Source organism: Macaca fascicularis, chromosome 6 (genome assembly GCF_037993035.2).
Source record: "Macaca fascicularis isolate 582-1 chromosome 6, T2T-MFA8v1.1".
Taxonomy (NCBI): Eukaryota; Metazoa; Chordata; class Mammalia; order Primates; family Cercopithecidae; genus Macaca; species Macaca fascicularis.
This window is the reverse complement of record NC_088380.1, coordinates 186,500,453-186,515,607: the sequence shown is the minus strand read 5'-3', so window position 1 is coordinate 186,515,607 and position 15,155 is coordinate 186,500,453. Positions and strand designations below refer to the sequence as shown.

At 55.6% G+C, this 15,155-nt stretch overlaps 1 protein-coding gene across 1 annotated transcript; it reads left to right on the top strand.

The window, feature by feature from the left end:
* The first annotated feature begins 11,714 nt into the window (after positions 1-11,714).
* Positions 11,715-14,816, top strand: LOC102137894 (putative protein SPATA31J1). The gene is given in 5 exon segments (XM_045395057.3): positions 11,715-11,933; positions 12,982-13,039; positions 13,574-13,634; positions 13,864-14,205; positions 14,573-14,816. Coding segments are annotated over 5 exon segments (843 nt in total). The 3' UTR covers positions 14,736-14,816.
* Positions 14,817-15,155: the final 339 nt, after the last annotated feature.

Genomic DNA, 15,155 nt, shown 5'->3' with positions numbered 1-15,155 from the left:
CTGTGTGGGGGAGGGGACCAGTGACCACCTGGACATGCTGGAGGGGATGCAGGTCTATGTGGGCAGCTGTTTAACATGGCTGAGTCCTCTTTGAGAGTGCCCCGTCCTCTCTCCCCAGGAGGTGGCATGTCGGGAAGCACTTTGTAAATGACAAAGTGCTGGCCCCCAGGCACCTGGCTCTCACTCTTGGGGCCCTGTGGCCTTCCACAGGGATGCTGGGGCTCCAGGGTCTAATCCCCGATCCCGGGGTCTCCCCTAAGGGCACATGCACTCAGCCTCCTGTAAGTCCCAGTTTCTTCCCTCACCACCATAACCCATCTCCTGCTTTCCAGCTTGGAGAAGTCTCTTGAAAAAACTGGAGAACGTTAAGGACAACACTCTCCTGCTAGAAAAGTGAGTCTCTTTCCCCTTCTCTCCCGTGTCCTTCCTACCTGGACCCAGGATGCCAGCCCAGGGCCTGGGGCTGATGTGGGAGAGGAGATCACAGCCGTGATGTCACTAAAGCCCTGGAGCAGAGGTAGGCAGAGCTTTGTGAAGTCAGCATGGGGGGCCCTGGAGGGGCGTGGGCCGCAGGTGCCCAGTGCTCCTGGCTGCAGCCTGTGCCTCCTGTGCCCTGCAGGCTGCTGAGGAAGCTCCCTGGTGAGGTCAGCTTCCATTGTCTTCTAAGCCGACACCGCTTGAGGAAGTTGTTTGAACGAGGCCCTTGGAAGGTTCACTGGCCAGGTTGGGGGCAGTATGGGAAAGCTTCTCCCACCAGATTGTCTCTGGGCTCCCCTGTCTCATCTGGCCTCCACGCCATCATTAGTCCCAAAGACCTCCATACGGTCCTCTGGGTCTTTGTCATGCCTGTGTTCCTCCAAGCTCCCAGCGTCTTCATGTCCTCTTGAGGGGTGACAACGTACTAGCAGCCCTTGCTGGTTCTCGGCGCCTCCTCAGTCTTGGTGTCCGCTCTGGCCGCGCTCAAGGAGCCCTTCAGCCCGCCTCTGCGCTGCGGGGGCCCTTCGCTGGGGCTGGCCGAGGCCGGAGTCCGCTCCCTCTGCTGGCCCGGAGGTGTTGGGGGGAGGCGTGGGCGGGAGCTGGGGCGCTGGCGGGCAGGAGCGGTTCCGGGTGAGCGCGGGCTCGGCGGGCCCTCCTCAGAGCAGCCGGAGGGGTGCCTGCTGGACTCCAGCAGGGGACCAGCGCTCTCTTGGCTGCGGGAGCGCCCTGGCTAGACGCCGCAAACTCCCACGCACCAGCACCAGGGAGCGATGAAGCCCGCTGGGCTTCCGGAACCGGTGGTTACTTGGAGAACTTTTCTGTCCAGCTAAAGGATTGTAAACGCACCAATCAGCCCTCTGTGTCTAGCTAAAGGTTTGTAAATGCACCAATCAGCACTCTGTCAAAATGGACCAATCAGCACTCTGTCAAAACGGACCAATCAGCACTCTGTCAAAACGGACCAATCAGCACTCTGTGAAAACGGACCAATCAGCACTCTGTGAAAACGGACCAATCAGCACTCTGTGAAAACGGACCAATCAGCTCTCTGTAAAACGGCCCAGTCAGCGCTCTGTAAAATGGACCAATCAGCAGGATGTGTGTGGAGCCGGATAAGGGAATAAAAGCAGCTGGCCCCAGCCAGCCGCTGCAATCCATTTGGGTCCTTTTCTGCATCGTGGAATCTTTGTTGTTTAGTTTTATGTGCCCTCTGGGTTGGCGCTGCCTTTATGAGCTGTAACAGTCACCTCAGAAATCTGCAGCTTCACTCCTGAAGCTGGCCAGACAAGGACCAACTCCGGATGTGCTGGGGTTAAGAGCTGTAACGCTCACTGGGAAGGTCTGCGGCTTGAGCCCGCCAGAAGGAAGAAACTCTAGACACGCCATCTTTAAGAAGTGTAACACTCACCGCAAGGGTTGGTGGCTTCATTCTTGAAGTCACCGAGGCCAAGAACCCACCAATTCCAGACCCGCTGTGACGCACCCTTTATATGAGCCGTTTGCAAGCACCGTATCAGCAAACCTGGGCACCTCTATAAAACCCTTGGGGTCGCTGTCATCCCTCAGCTTCTCCCAGTGACCAGAGATTTTGCATTCCCTGGAGCATCCTTCACACAAGCCACGTGGGCGTTCTCCCCACCACGGAATCCTGGCTGGGTGTCCTGGTCTGACTCCACCCAGGCTGATTCCGAAACTGACGCCACAATATACCCAATGTGCGACGCCCCTGAGCTGTGTAGCTAGTGGGTGCCTTTTAGCCCTCGAGTGATCCAAGGCATTGGTCGCTACAGTGATCCCAGCCTGCGCCTGTCCTAGAGGCAGGAGGCTGCTAGAGCCCAGTGCCTCTGCACCTCACCCATTCGAGCACCCTAATCTTACCACCCACCTACCAAACGCTTCCCTCTAGGGAGATCCCACAAGCAGGCAGGTGGAGGCAGGAGCCCCACTTCCCTTGGCCTGGATGTGGCAAAGCTGCTGGATGCAGAAGACACGAAAATCTCAGACACTCCCATGGACACCGCACATCCAACATCCACAACAATTAGGAATATCCTGAGGGCAACGTGGAGCTGCGTCCCCTCCCTGATCGGGGTACCCCGCAGTTGGGGAAATGTGTGTTCTAATGGGTTAGGAGAGGAACCTGCAGAGACGCTGGCTGTGTCTAGGCCGAGAGCAGGCGTGTCCGGGTACACACGATAAAGTGTTCAAGGCAGTTTATTACAGTAAAAGAGAAAATACGTCCTCTGTGTTTCCTGTGGCTGCTGTAACAAGCTCCTACAGGCCTGGGGGTTCACAGCAACAGAAACTTACCCCCTCACAGTCCTGGAGGCCAGAAGACAGAAATCAAGGCCTGGAGAAGGCAGGGCCAGGCTCCCTCCTGAGGCTCTCGGGAAGGAGCATTCCTGGCCTCTTCCGGCCTCCAGCGGCTGCTGTGGCGTTCCTGCGCTGTGGCTGTGTCCCAAGACCTACTCCATCCTTCACAGGGCCTTGTTGCCTGTGCGGCGGGTCTGGGTGGAAGCTCCCTTTGCTTCTTTCTTATAAGGCGTTTAGGGCTGGCCTGGAAGACTCAGGATATGCTCCTCTTCTCAGGGTCCCTCCCCTAATCACGTCTATCACCACACAAGGTGATGCTCAGGGGCTTCAGGGCTTAGACATGGGTGTATCTGCGGGAGCCATGATCTGCCTACCATAACCTCCAAGTCATTCGAAAGAGGAAGGCGAATACAGAAAACTGAGTCTCTCTACTAGAAATTAGGAAAAGAGAGAGAAAATAGAAGTTTAGAAAAGCCAGGACAAAAAATTAAGTGGTGGAAATAATTCTCATAGATCAATAAAAATAAGATCCATAAATGTACAGAACAGAGCCTCTCCGATTGGACACAAAACAAAATCTAGCCAGATGTTGCTTACAAAGGTCACAGTGAAGTGTAGAAAGGTAGAAGGCAAGAGGGTGTGGAATAGTATGCAGTGTGAGTGCGGATGGGAAGAAAGCCGGGGTGACCGGGTCAATACCCAACCTAGACTTAAATACACAGGGTCCCTGGGAATGGAGACTCCCAGGTACAGAGCCTATAAGGGTGAGTGAGAGCAGGTGACCAGCTTTGTAGAGGAAAAGGCACTTCCCTGAAGGCTGTGGGGCCCATTCCAGCCTGGCTATGGGAGGACAGCTCTGACCCATCCTCCCATGGGTGGGGTGACCCTGGCCCAGACTAGGGACCATGCAGTGACGGCCAGAAGGCCCTGTTGTGATCATGAAGTTGGGAACTGCCTAAACCGTCTTCACGGAGCCTGTGTGTCCAGAGGGGAATTTCAGGCACATGGAATGCGATGTGAAGGCCACGGTTGCTGAGGACAAGGCTGGGTCAGCGCTAGGCTGGTTTCCAGGAGATGGCAGCAAAGCCACAGAGAAGCCTGGGGAGGGCAGAAATGCACAAGGAGGGGTGGAGCCTGGAGCCTGGCTGGTCCTTGGTGTCGGGGGCTTGAGGGGACCCTGCTTCTTTCTCTGGGAGCCCTGTGGCCCCAACTGGAGGACAGGAGGTGGATGGGCTGGTCCCTGAGGCCCAGGCAGCATTAACTGCGTGTGGAGCCAGGTTTCGTCTGAGCCCTCACAGGCCGGGCCTTTCCCTGCCAGGGACGTGCTGTTTTTACCCCCTAGCAGCCTCCATCCCTCCATCCTGAGCCCTCAGGGACCCTGTTGAGGAAGCAGGAATTAAAGACCCACCCTCCAGGACCATGCAGGCTGTCCTTTGTTTACACTTGGAGAGCTTCTCGAGGCCAGACTCCTTTTTAACACTAGAGCCTCTCCAAGCTCACCAGCACTCTCACCATGCACACACACACACACGAGCATGCACGCGCGCGCACACACACACACAGATGAGCGTGCACGCACACATGCACACATTCCAGGATTTTAAACACTTTCCAACACATCTCAGCACTCACTAGAACTATTTCAGTATTTTAAGAGCCTGTATCGACCGTATGTGAAGGCCATTCTCTCTGGGATCGCACACTAAGTCTCGGGTCTCCGTGTGGGGGTTTCACCCGAGTGTGGGGAGCCTTCCTCCTTTGAGGCCATTCAGCTCCCTCCAACTTCATGCCCTGGGCATCGCCCAACTGAGGTCAGCCCGGGTTGGGTCCCAGCAAAGGACGAGGTCCTCTCCTGACGGCAGAGGGTCATCTTCCCCACCCTGAGGCCCCCACTCTGCCTCAGCTTCCTGCTACAAAGCCTGGACTGGCCCCAGGACCTGGGCTGGTGGGCTCCTTCACCACCTTCAGAAGCAGCCATGAGCCAGCGAGAGTGGGGGAAGCCACACCACCCCCATGAGGGGCAGGCAGAGGGGTGGTCAGGGGTGGGAATGTGGCCTCTGTAGCAGACTGCCTGGGCTCAGATCCCAGCCATGCTTCTGACCGGCCATGGAACCCCAAGCAGTCAGCTGACCCCTTCCAGCCCCAGTGCCCTCATCTGGTAGCAGCCAACAGGGACACGCCCAGGCGGGGTCTTGGTGTCACGTCTATCACTGGGGGAGGTTGTCAAAGCACACCATATGGGTCATCAGTTACGGGCAGCACAACAGTACAGCCCACTTACGGAGGAGGAGGGAGGCTCAGGTGTGAAGGACGTGACCAGGGGACATGCTGCTGAGTGGCCCCATCCCTGTCCAGGCCACAGCTTCAGCCTCCCAGCCACAGCCTGTCCCCAGGGACCCCCGGGCCACATCAGCAGAAGCTGGAGGACATGGGCCTCTTGGGCCTGGAGTCTCAGAGCCTGTGTCGGTTAATTTCATGGGTCTGCCTGACTGGCCCACAGAGGGGAGGCATTTGGCCAAACATTATTCTGGGTGTGTGTGAGGGAGTTCTAGGTGAGATTAACACTTGAACCAGTGGAATGCAAAGCAGATGGCCCTCCCCAGTGTGGGTGGCCCCTACAATCCATCAAAGACCTGAACAGAACACAAAAGCCGGGTAGGAGAGGATTCATTCTGGGTTTGGTGATAGGGTGCTCGCAGGTGGCTGGTGTGAAAGGTGCTTCGGGGGACACAAAGGTTCTGGTGGCTTGGAGGAGCTCAGCGATGACAGAGACCCCAAGGATTCTACAGAAGTCTTCGGGACTGATGACGGCATGGAGGCCAGAGGAGCTGGGGGAGCCTGTGGGGACACATGGAAGCTGGTGGGAGAAGCTTTCCCACACCCCCCACGTGGCCGGTGGTTCCTCGCAGGGGCTCGTTCGTACACCGGCCCTGGGCGGTCTTGGCGTGGAAGGTGATGGGAGCTGCCCTCAACAAGGAGCTTCCTCAGGCACCTGCAGGAGACAGGAGGCACAGGCTGCAGCCAGGAGCACTGGGCCCCTGCGGCCCACGCCTCTCCAGGGCCCCCCATGCTGACTTCACAAAGCTCTGCCTACCCCTGCCCCAGGGCTTTAGTGACATCACGACTGTGATCTCCCCTCCCACATCAGCCCCAGGCCCTGGGCTGGCATCCTAGGTCCTGGTAGGAGGGAGAACACGGGAAAGAAGAGGAAAGAGCCTCACTTTTCTAGCAGGAGAGTGTGGTCCTTAGTGTTCTCCAATTCTTTCAAGAGACTTCTCCAAGCTGGAAAGCAGGAGATGGGTTACGGTGGTGAGGGAGGGATTAACACTTGAATCCGTGGACTGCAAAGCAAAGGCGCTCAGTCTGGCCAGGAGGGGGTGACTACCTCCCACAGGCCCCCGAGTGGTGGGTGCATCCCAGGCTAACATTCCCTGGCCGGGCAGTCCCTGTTGAAATGAGGTGGGAGCACTGGCCAGCAGACGAGGGCAGAATCCCACCCTCCTGGCTCCACAAAAGGACGGAGTCCTGTGCAGCAAAGACTTCAGGAGGTGGCCAGATGTGGTGGCTCATGCCTGTAATCCCAGCACTTTGGAGGCCAGGGCAGGCAGATCACCTGAGATCGGGAGTTCAAGGGCAGCCTGGCCAACATGGTGAAACCTCATCTCTACTAAAAGTACAAAAAAATTAGCTGGACGTGGTGGCGAGCGCTTATAATCCCAGCTACTCCGGAGGCTGATGCTGGAGAATGGCTTGAACCAGGGAGGTGGAGGTTGCAGTGAGCTGAGATTGCACCACTGCACTCCAGCCTGGGCAACAGAGCAAGACTCCATCTCAAAACAAAAAACAAAAAACAAAAAACTCCAGGAGGCATCGTCCCTGGGAGCTTTTCTCCAGCCTCAGAGCCCACCTAGCATCCAAGTGACAGCATGTAGCTTTCCTTTTGTGAGGGGAGCCCGTGGGATTCACTCCCTTTTCCTATTTCCTCCAGGGTGAAGCCTTGTGTGTTGGGACAATGTGGGGTCAGGGACTGTCTGGGTGGCCCTAGCGAGCCTTTCCTTATGGAGTTCTAGGGGCCATCAGGGCAAGGGGAGCATGCCCAGGGCAGCCGTCCCCAGGGGTGTTTGGATACAGGCCAGGAGCAGGCTGCTTTGTGATGGTGGGGGGAGGCAATGAGAGTCCTCTGAGAGGCTCCCTTGGGCGCTGGAAAGATGGGAGATGGGGAACCGCCTCCTGCCTGGACCAGTTGATGCCCCGAGCCACTCCCTTGGGTCCTCACCCCTCCTTCCAGGCAGTGGGGACGTGGGTTTCCAGGGGAAGCCCGGCCTTTAGGGAGAGTGGGAATCTGACTTTGATCTTGCAGCTCCGCATTTTTCCTGCACGTTTGCTGTCAGGGGCCTCAGGGCCAGTGCTGAGTCCCAGGTGTCGTAACCCAGCGAGTTGTAGAGATAACACCACACTCTGAGACTAATTCAGGAGTCTTATTCTCTTGGCCCCGAGGAAGGGGCAGATTTCTTTTTATAACTTTGATCTAAATAGGGGAAGGGGAGTCCAGCTGGAGCAATTTTTTTTTTTTTCTTACAGAAGCAGAACAGGCAAAAAGTTAAAAGATAAATGGTTACAGAAACAGTTACAGGAAAATAAACAGTTCCAGGTGCAGGGGCTTCAATTATCACAAAGTGATAAACACAGAGCCTTTGGGTACCACTAACCGAGCGCGTTCCCAGGAGCCGCTGGCACAGCTTGCCGCAGTATCTTATCAGTAAGCGCACTCCTGGGTGTGCCTGGAGTCAGCTTGCACCAGTTATGTCCTTAAAGGAGGGGGACAAGGGGCTGCAAGCGAAGAAACCAAAATGGAGTCTGTCTGGATCTCTCAGCTAAGAGAGAGTTAATCAGGTTAAAACAAGGTAGGGTATCACACAAGATCTTAGGGTGGGAAAGATGATTCCTCAGATTTCCTGCAGGCATTCGAGCATGGTGGAAGGATCAGTGGAGCCTCCGGTGAAACTTGGCTGATTGAGCACTTCATTTATTTTCACTCTCACAGGATCCTTCCAAAAGATTATCACAAATAAATAGAGAATTCTGAAACCTACAAAGAAAAATACAGCAAAAGAGCAATGAATCAGTTTCAAAGCCTAGGCGGAGAGGCCGTAGGATGACTGACAGCAACCCCCTGTGGGACTGGAGAGCAGACGGTTTGGTGGAAACAGCGCCCAGTCCCACAGAGGGAACTTGAGGAGACGCAAAGGGACTGAGCCAGCAGAGCCGGCCCCAGACCCCCGCCCCAGCCTGGGGGAGCTGCAGGTGTGTTCTGGGAACACACTGTTCTGTCCTTTCTGTTTTTCTCATCGTATAAACTCTGGTTCTAGAAACAACTGACCTGTAGCCAGCTGGCTTGGAGCATGTGGTAATGGGGCTGGGCTATTTACAGCCCATTGTGACTGCTTACAGCCCTACTTACAGGCTGTACCGTGGCCACCTCCCACCACGGTGCTCAGCTGTGACGTCAAAATAAGGCAGAGCCGGCCGGGTGAGGTGGGGCAGGGGGACGGGAGCTGTACACACGCGTGCTGGGGGCTCAGGGACTCAATACTGTCCGGGGCCGGGGCTGTAAACATGACTGGGGTGGCCCCTGTGCCATGGGGAGGAAGCCCAGAGGGAAAATGTCATTCTCATCACATCACACCAAGGGTATCTGCTATTAACATGGCTCATCACTTTTTAAAAATTGTTAGATTCAGTGGGTACATGTGCAGGCTTGTTACATGGATAAACTGTGTGGTGCTGAGGTTTGGGCTTCTAGTGAACCTGTCACTCAAATAGTGAACACAGTACCCAACAGGTGGTTTTCCAGCCCTTCCCCTGCTCCTGCTCTCCACACTTTTTGAGTCCCCAGTCACATTTTTTTTTTTTTTTTTTTTGAGACAGAGTCTCTGTTGCCCAGGCTGGAGTGTAGTGGCATGATCTCAATGCCCTGCAACCTCGGCCTCCCGGGTTCAAGTGATTCTCCTGCCTCAGCCTCCTGAGTAGCTGGGACTATAGGCACTCACCACCACACTCAGCTAATTTTTGTATCTTCAGAAGAGATGGGGTTTCACCATGTTGGCCAGGCTGGTCTTGAACTCCTGACTTCAAGTGATCTGCCCACCTTGGCCTCCCACAGTGCTGGGATTCCAGGCGTGAGCCGCGGCGCCTGGCCCTTGGTCCATGGTTTTAAATACACCAATGACACCTATAAATTGATGATTCCTACATTACATCTCTAGCCAAAACTCTCGGCCGATTTCTAGATTGTACCCGTGCTTCCGCAGCTTCTAGTGCCACTGGTATGTCTGATGCCATCTGACATTTAAGGTCAAAAGGTTTCTGAAGCCACCACACAACTCACATCCAGATCCTCCCCCCGTGTTTTCCATCTCAAAGTAGCATCCTTCCCGCCCTTCCCCACCTATCCCGTAATTTACCTGTTTCTGCGGCCCCAGTTTCTCTCAGTGTTCACATGAGCAAGACCAGCTGGTTTCATCTTCAAAATACATCCTGAACCTGTCTACAGTATTATCACCCCAGTCCAAGCAACCCGCAACCATTCCTATCTGGATTCTTCTAGCTGCTTCCTACCTGGCATCTCTGCTTCCACTCTTGCCCCTGCTCCCCCCCTAATCTTTTTTTTATTTTTTATTTTTTATTTTTGAGACTGAGTCTTGCTTTGTCTCCCAGGCTGGAGTGCAGTGGCACGATCTCCGCTCACTGCAAGCTCCATCGCCTCCCAGGTTCACGTGATTCTCCTGCCTCAGCCTCCCAAGAAGCTGGGACTACAGGCGTCCGCCACCACGCCTGGCTAATTTTTTTGTATTTTTAGTAGAGACGGGGTTTCACTGTGTTCGCCAAGATGGTTTTCGATCTCCTGACCTCGTGATCCGCCCACCTCGGCCTTCCAAAGTGCTGGGATTACAGGCGTGAGCCACTGTGCCCAGCAGCTCTCCCCATAATCTTTACATGGATTTTTAAAAATAGGTAAATCAGACCATGCCACTTCCCTTCCCAGAGACCTGTGGTGGTTTCTCATCATCAGAATAAGGAGCTCTCCTGATCCAGGCCTTGCTTAGCTTTCTGACTTATTTATTTATTTATTTTTGAGACGGAGTCGTCGCCCAGGCTGGAGTGCAGTGGCGCGATCTCGGCTCACTGCAAGCTCCACCTCCCGAGTTCATGCCATTCTCCTGCCTCAGCCTCCTCAGTTACTAGGACTACAGGCACCCACCACCACACCTGGCTGATTTTTTGTATTTTTAGTAGAGACGGGGTTTCACCGTGTTAGCCAGGATGGTCTCGATCTCCTGACCTTGTGATCCTCCCTCCTTGGCTTTCCAAAATGCTGGGATTACAGGCGTGAGCCACCACCCCTGGCCCTGACTTCCTTTTCTAATGGTGGAGGCAGTTAGAGGTGAGCACCCTGTGGAGACTCGGGCCCTCTATTATGTGGAGGGGAGGGGAGGAAAGGAGGGAGGGAGAGAGGGAAGAAAGGGAGAAAACACCAACAACTCAAAGAATCACCATATAAACAACCTGTGCCCATCAGGAACATGCATCTTGCCTGCTGTTATCTAACAGTTGAGATGTGAAGTGGACTCTCAAATTTGTGGGTTCTTGTTATGGAGAGCTGACCTAGGTTGATCCTCATTCCCTAGGTTGATCCTTATTCCCTAGGTTGATGTTGATCCTCATTCTCTAGGTTGACACTCACTCCCTAGGTTGATATTAATTCCCTAGGTGGATACTCATTCTGCCGGAGCCACTGGAATTTGTAGTTTCTGAAAAGAGTTGTGTTTTTGGCAAAACCTGAATTGGGCATCACTTATGTTCATATATTTAGCCAAAGCCCTAGAAAAACTTTTTTTTTTTTTTTTTTTTTTTTTTTTTTTTTTTTTTTGAGACGGAGTCTCGCTCTGTCACCCAGGCTGGAGTGCAGTGGCCGGATCTCAGCTCACTGCAAGCTCCGCCTCCCGGGTTCACGCCATTCTCCGGCCTCAGCCTCCCAAGTAGCTGGGACTACAGGCGCCCGCCACCTCGCCCGGCTAGTTTTTTTCGTATTTCTTAATAGAGACGGGGTTTCACCGTGTTAGCCAGGATGGTCTCAATCTCCTGACCTCGTGATCCGCCCGTCTTGGCCTCCCAAAGTGCTGGGATTACAGGCTTGAGCCACCGCGCCCGGCCAGCCCTAGAAAAACTTTTTTAAGGCCAGACGCGGTGGCTCACGCCTGTAATCCTGGCACTTTGGGAGGCCAAGTCGGGCAGATCACGACGTCAGAGGATGGAGACCATCCTGGCTAACACGGTGAAACCCCGTCTCTACTAAAAATACAAAAAAATTAGCCGGGCGTGGTGGCGGGCACCTGTAGTCCCAGCCACTTTGGAGGCTGAGGCAGGAGAATGGTGTGAACCCGGGAGATGAAGCTTGCAGTGAGCTGAGATCCGGCCACTGCACTCCAGCCTGGGCGACAGAGTGAGACTCCGTCTCAAAAACACCCTGGGAGTTGGAGGTTGCAGTGAGCAGTCAGAGGAGACCCTAGAACAATAATTCCTGGAAATAACGGAAATTTCAGGGACAAATCCAGATCCTCAAAAACTGTGAAATTGAGGGAGCCTGAGCAGAGATCTGCAAGGAGCCAGATACCATCTGTGTGCCAGGGTGAGAGGACAGAAAATGGACCAGGTCTGTCTCTGACAGGTTGAGCAGATGGAGTGGGAAGGAGGGATCTGGAAGGCCAGGAGGGTGAGGGGAACTGCAGGGGTGGGTGGTGGTGGGCAGGGCTGGGATTTAGCCTCCTCCTGCCACTGCCCACCCACCCTTAGGAGCCCTTTGTGAGGGGGAGGCCCCAGCTCTGTGATGTGGGCCTGGGCCCCAATAAATACTCCCAGAGGGGATGCCCAGGGCTCAGTAGCCGGAGGACAGCAGTGCAGCTGACATGGATATTCTCTTTCCTCTGAGTGTTACTGATACAGAGCTGTGCCCCAGCCCCGTTCCCCAGATCATCCATCTCATCCTCTTCGTTGGGTTTAGCCTGGTGTTCCTCATCATCTTAAGCCCCTACTTTCCCAGGGAGCCGTCCTCAGTGCCTCCCAGAGAGGAGAACAGCGAGAATGTAAGGAGCCCTCAGCCCACACCCAGCAGAGAATGATTCTATTTTTCCTGCTCTCTTTTCCACTTTTCCAAATCAAGCAGAGGCGCTCCTGTGATGGGAAGTCTCATCATCCCTCTAGGGACAGCAGGGCAGGCAGGGGTTGGAGTGGGCATAGGATTTCCATCCCCAGCTCCCAGACCATCTGTGGGGTGCACGGGAGGCGTCAGAGCAAAAACAAACCCCGGGACTCAGCGGGGAGGACCCGGTCCTGAGAGGGGTGAGGTCTCTGTGGGAGGACAGGCCCTGAGCCCGGGCTCATCAGCCGCCTTCCCGGGCAGGTGCCTCGGGGCCCAGCCTCTGTGTGGGGTGCTCTGGCGGCTGTGCTGAGCCCCTGAGAGCCCCCACCTGAGCCTGGACTCGCCTCTGGCCTCCTCGGAAGCCGAATCCTCCCCTGCCAGCTCAGAGGCTCCTGCTGACGCAAGTGTGTGTGGTTCCCAAGCAGGGGAACAGGCACTGAGGACGCCCAGGGTGGGCCTCACATAGAAAACCCCTCCGTGCATGGCCGGGCGCGGTGGCTCAAGCCTGTAATCCCAGCACTTTGGGAGGCCGAGATGGGCGGATCACGAGGTTAGGAGATGGAGACCATCCTGGCTAACACAATGAAACCCCGTCTCTACTAAAAATACAAAAAAATTAGCCGGGCGAGGTGGCGGCACCTGTAGTCCAGCTACTCGGGAGACTGAGGCAGGAGAATGGCGTGAACCCGGGAGGCGGAGCTTGCAGTGAGCCGAGATAGCGCCACTGTACTCCAGCCTGGGCGACAGAGCGAGACTCCGTCTCAAAAAAAAAAAAAAAAAAAAGAAAAAAAGAAAACCCCTCCGTGCTTTTCGAAGAAGGAAACCAGAACAGGTTATTATGCACTTTAGAATCGAGTGAAAGGAAAGAGAAGCACACAGGGCTCCGTGAGCCGGGCGGAGAAAGTGTGTCATTCACGAGCACTGTGGGTCTGCAGCTGTGGGGACAGGAGACTGAGACCCGGCCTGCGCCCTCACTCTGTCTTGTCTCTCAGGATAAAGCTGAAGTGGGGGAATGGCTCAGGATCGGAAATAAATACATCACCTGGAAAGGTAAGGCTCTGAGGGTCCCAGAAGCCCCAGAGATGACAGCTTCACCTGTCCCTAGGAATAAGCACCAAGTCTCCTAGGAAGTCATTTGCAGAGGCCTGGTGGGGAAGCTCCTGGTAAGGCGATTGGAACCTGGGATATGTCTCCCGTTCCCTGCTGGGATGAAGCCTTGGGGTCCAGGGAGCGGGTGTTGCCCAGGAGGGGACTGTGTGGGGGAGGGGACCAGTGACCACCTGGACATGCTGGAGGGGATGCAGGTCTATGTGGGTAGCTGTTTAACATGGCTGAGTCCTCTTTGAGAGTGCCCCGTCCTCTCTCCCCAGGAGGTGGCATGTCGGGAAGCACTTTGTAAATGACAAAGTGCTGGCCCCCGGGCACCTGGCTCTCACTCTTGGGGCCCTGTGGCCTTCCACAGGGATGCTGGGGCTCCAGGGTCTGATCCCCGATCCCGGGGTCTCCCCTAAGGGCACATGCACTCAGCCTCCTGTAAGTCCCAGTTTCCTCCCTCACCACCATAACCCATCTCCTGCTTTCCAGCTTGCAGAAGTCTCTTGAAAGAATTGGAGAACCTTGAGTTCTACACTTTCCTGTCGAAAAAGTGAGTCTCTTTCCCCTTCTCTCCCGTGTCCTCCTTCCTACCAGGACCTAGGATGCCAGCCCAGGGCCTGGGGCTGATGTGGGAGGGGAGATCACAGCCAGGATGTCACTAAAGCCCTGGGGCAGGGGTAGGCAGAGCTTTGTGAAGTCAGCATGGGGGGCCCTGGAGAGGCGTGGGCCGCAGGTGCCCAGTGCTCCCAGCTGCAGCCTGTGCCTCCCGTCTGCTGCAGGTGCCTGAGGAAGCTCCTTGTTGAGGGCAGCTCCCAGCACGTTCCACGCCAAGCCCGCTCGGGGTCAGTGTACAAACGAACATCTGTGAGGAACCACCGGCCACGTGGGGGGCATGGGAAAGCTTCTCCCACCAGCTTCCATGTGTCCCCACGGGCTCCCCCGGCTCCTCTGGCCTCCGCACCGTCATCAGTCCCGAAGACCTCTGTAGGGTCCTTTGAGTCTCTGTCATCCCTGAGCTCCTCCAAGTCACCAGAGCCTTTGTGTCCCCTGAAGCAGCCTTCACAGGAGCCACCTGCGAGCACCCTATCACCAAACACGACCACCTCCGCAGAATCCTTGGGGTATCTGTCATCCCTCAGCTCCTCCCAGCAACCAGAGCCTTTGCATCCCCTGGCGTGTCCTTCATCCAAGCCACGTGGGCGTTCCTTTCCCCGACGACGGAATCCTGGCTGGGTGTCCTGGACCGACTCCACGCAAGCTGATTCCGAAACTGACGCCACAATATGCCCAATGTGCAAGGCCCCTGCGCACTCCTGTCGACACAGCTGGTGGGTGCCTTCTAGTCCTCGAGTGATCCGAGGCGTTGGTCGCCGCAGTGATCTCGACCTGGGCCTCTCCTGGAGGCAGGAGGCTGCCAGAGCCTGGTGCCTCTGCACCTCCTCGCAGTACGCATTCGAGCACCTTAATCTTCCCACCCACCTACCAAAGGCTTCCTTCTAGGGAGACCCCACATGCGGGCAGGTGGAGGCAGGGACCCCACTTCCCTCAGCTTGGAGGTGCCAACGCTGCTGGACGCACAAGACACCAAAATCCCAGACACTCCCATGGACACCGCACATCCGACATCCACGAACAATTCGGAATCTCCTGAGGACAACTTGGAGGCATGTCCCCTCATTCAGGCACTCCACAGATGCTAGAAACACGTGTTGTAATGGATTGGGAGAGGCGGAGATAGGGTCCAAACCTCCAGTCCCTGGAGCCCGTAAATCTCCCTGGGAGGCTTGGCCCCCCCAGAGACTTCTCCACAGCGCTGCACGTAGAGACCTGCCACTGCAAAGCAAAGACCTCCCGCAGAGATCTCAGAGTGTCCATTCTTCCTTCCTAGAGGATCCGAACTCACTTAGAAAACTGCCAGCACAGGAGGGATGACATCAGCTGTGCCCTCCGCCGGAAAACCCAGAGACTTTGGGTCATTGTCAACATTGTCGCTAAAATGGACTCTGCCAGGGAAGAGGCTCAGGAATTGTTGCTCTTTCGCAATGCCATTCTTTCCTAACAGCACTGCAGA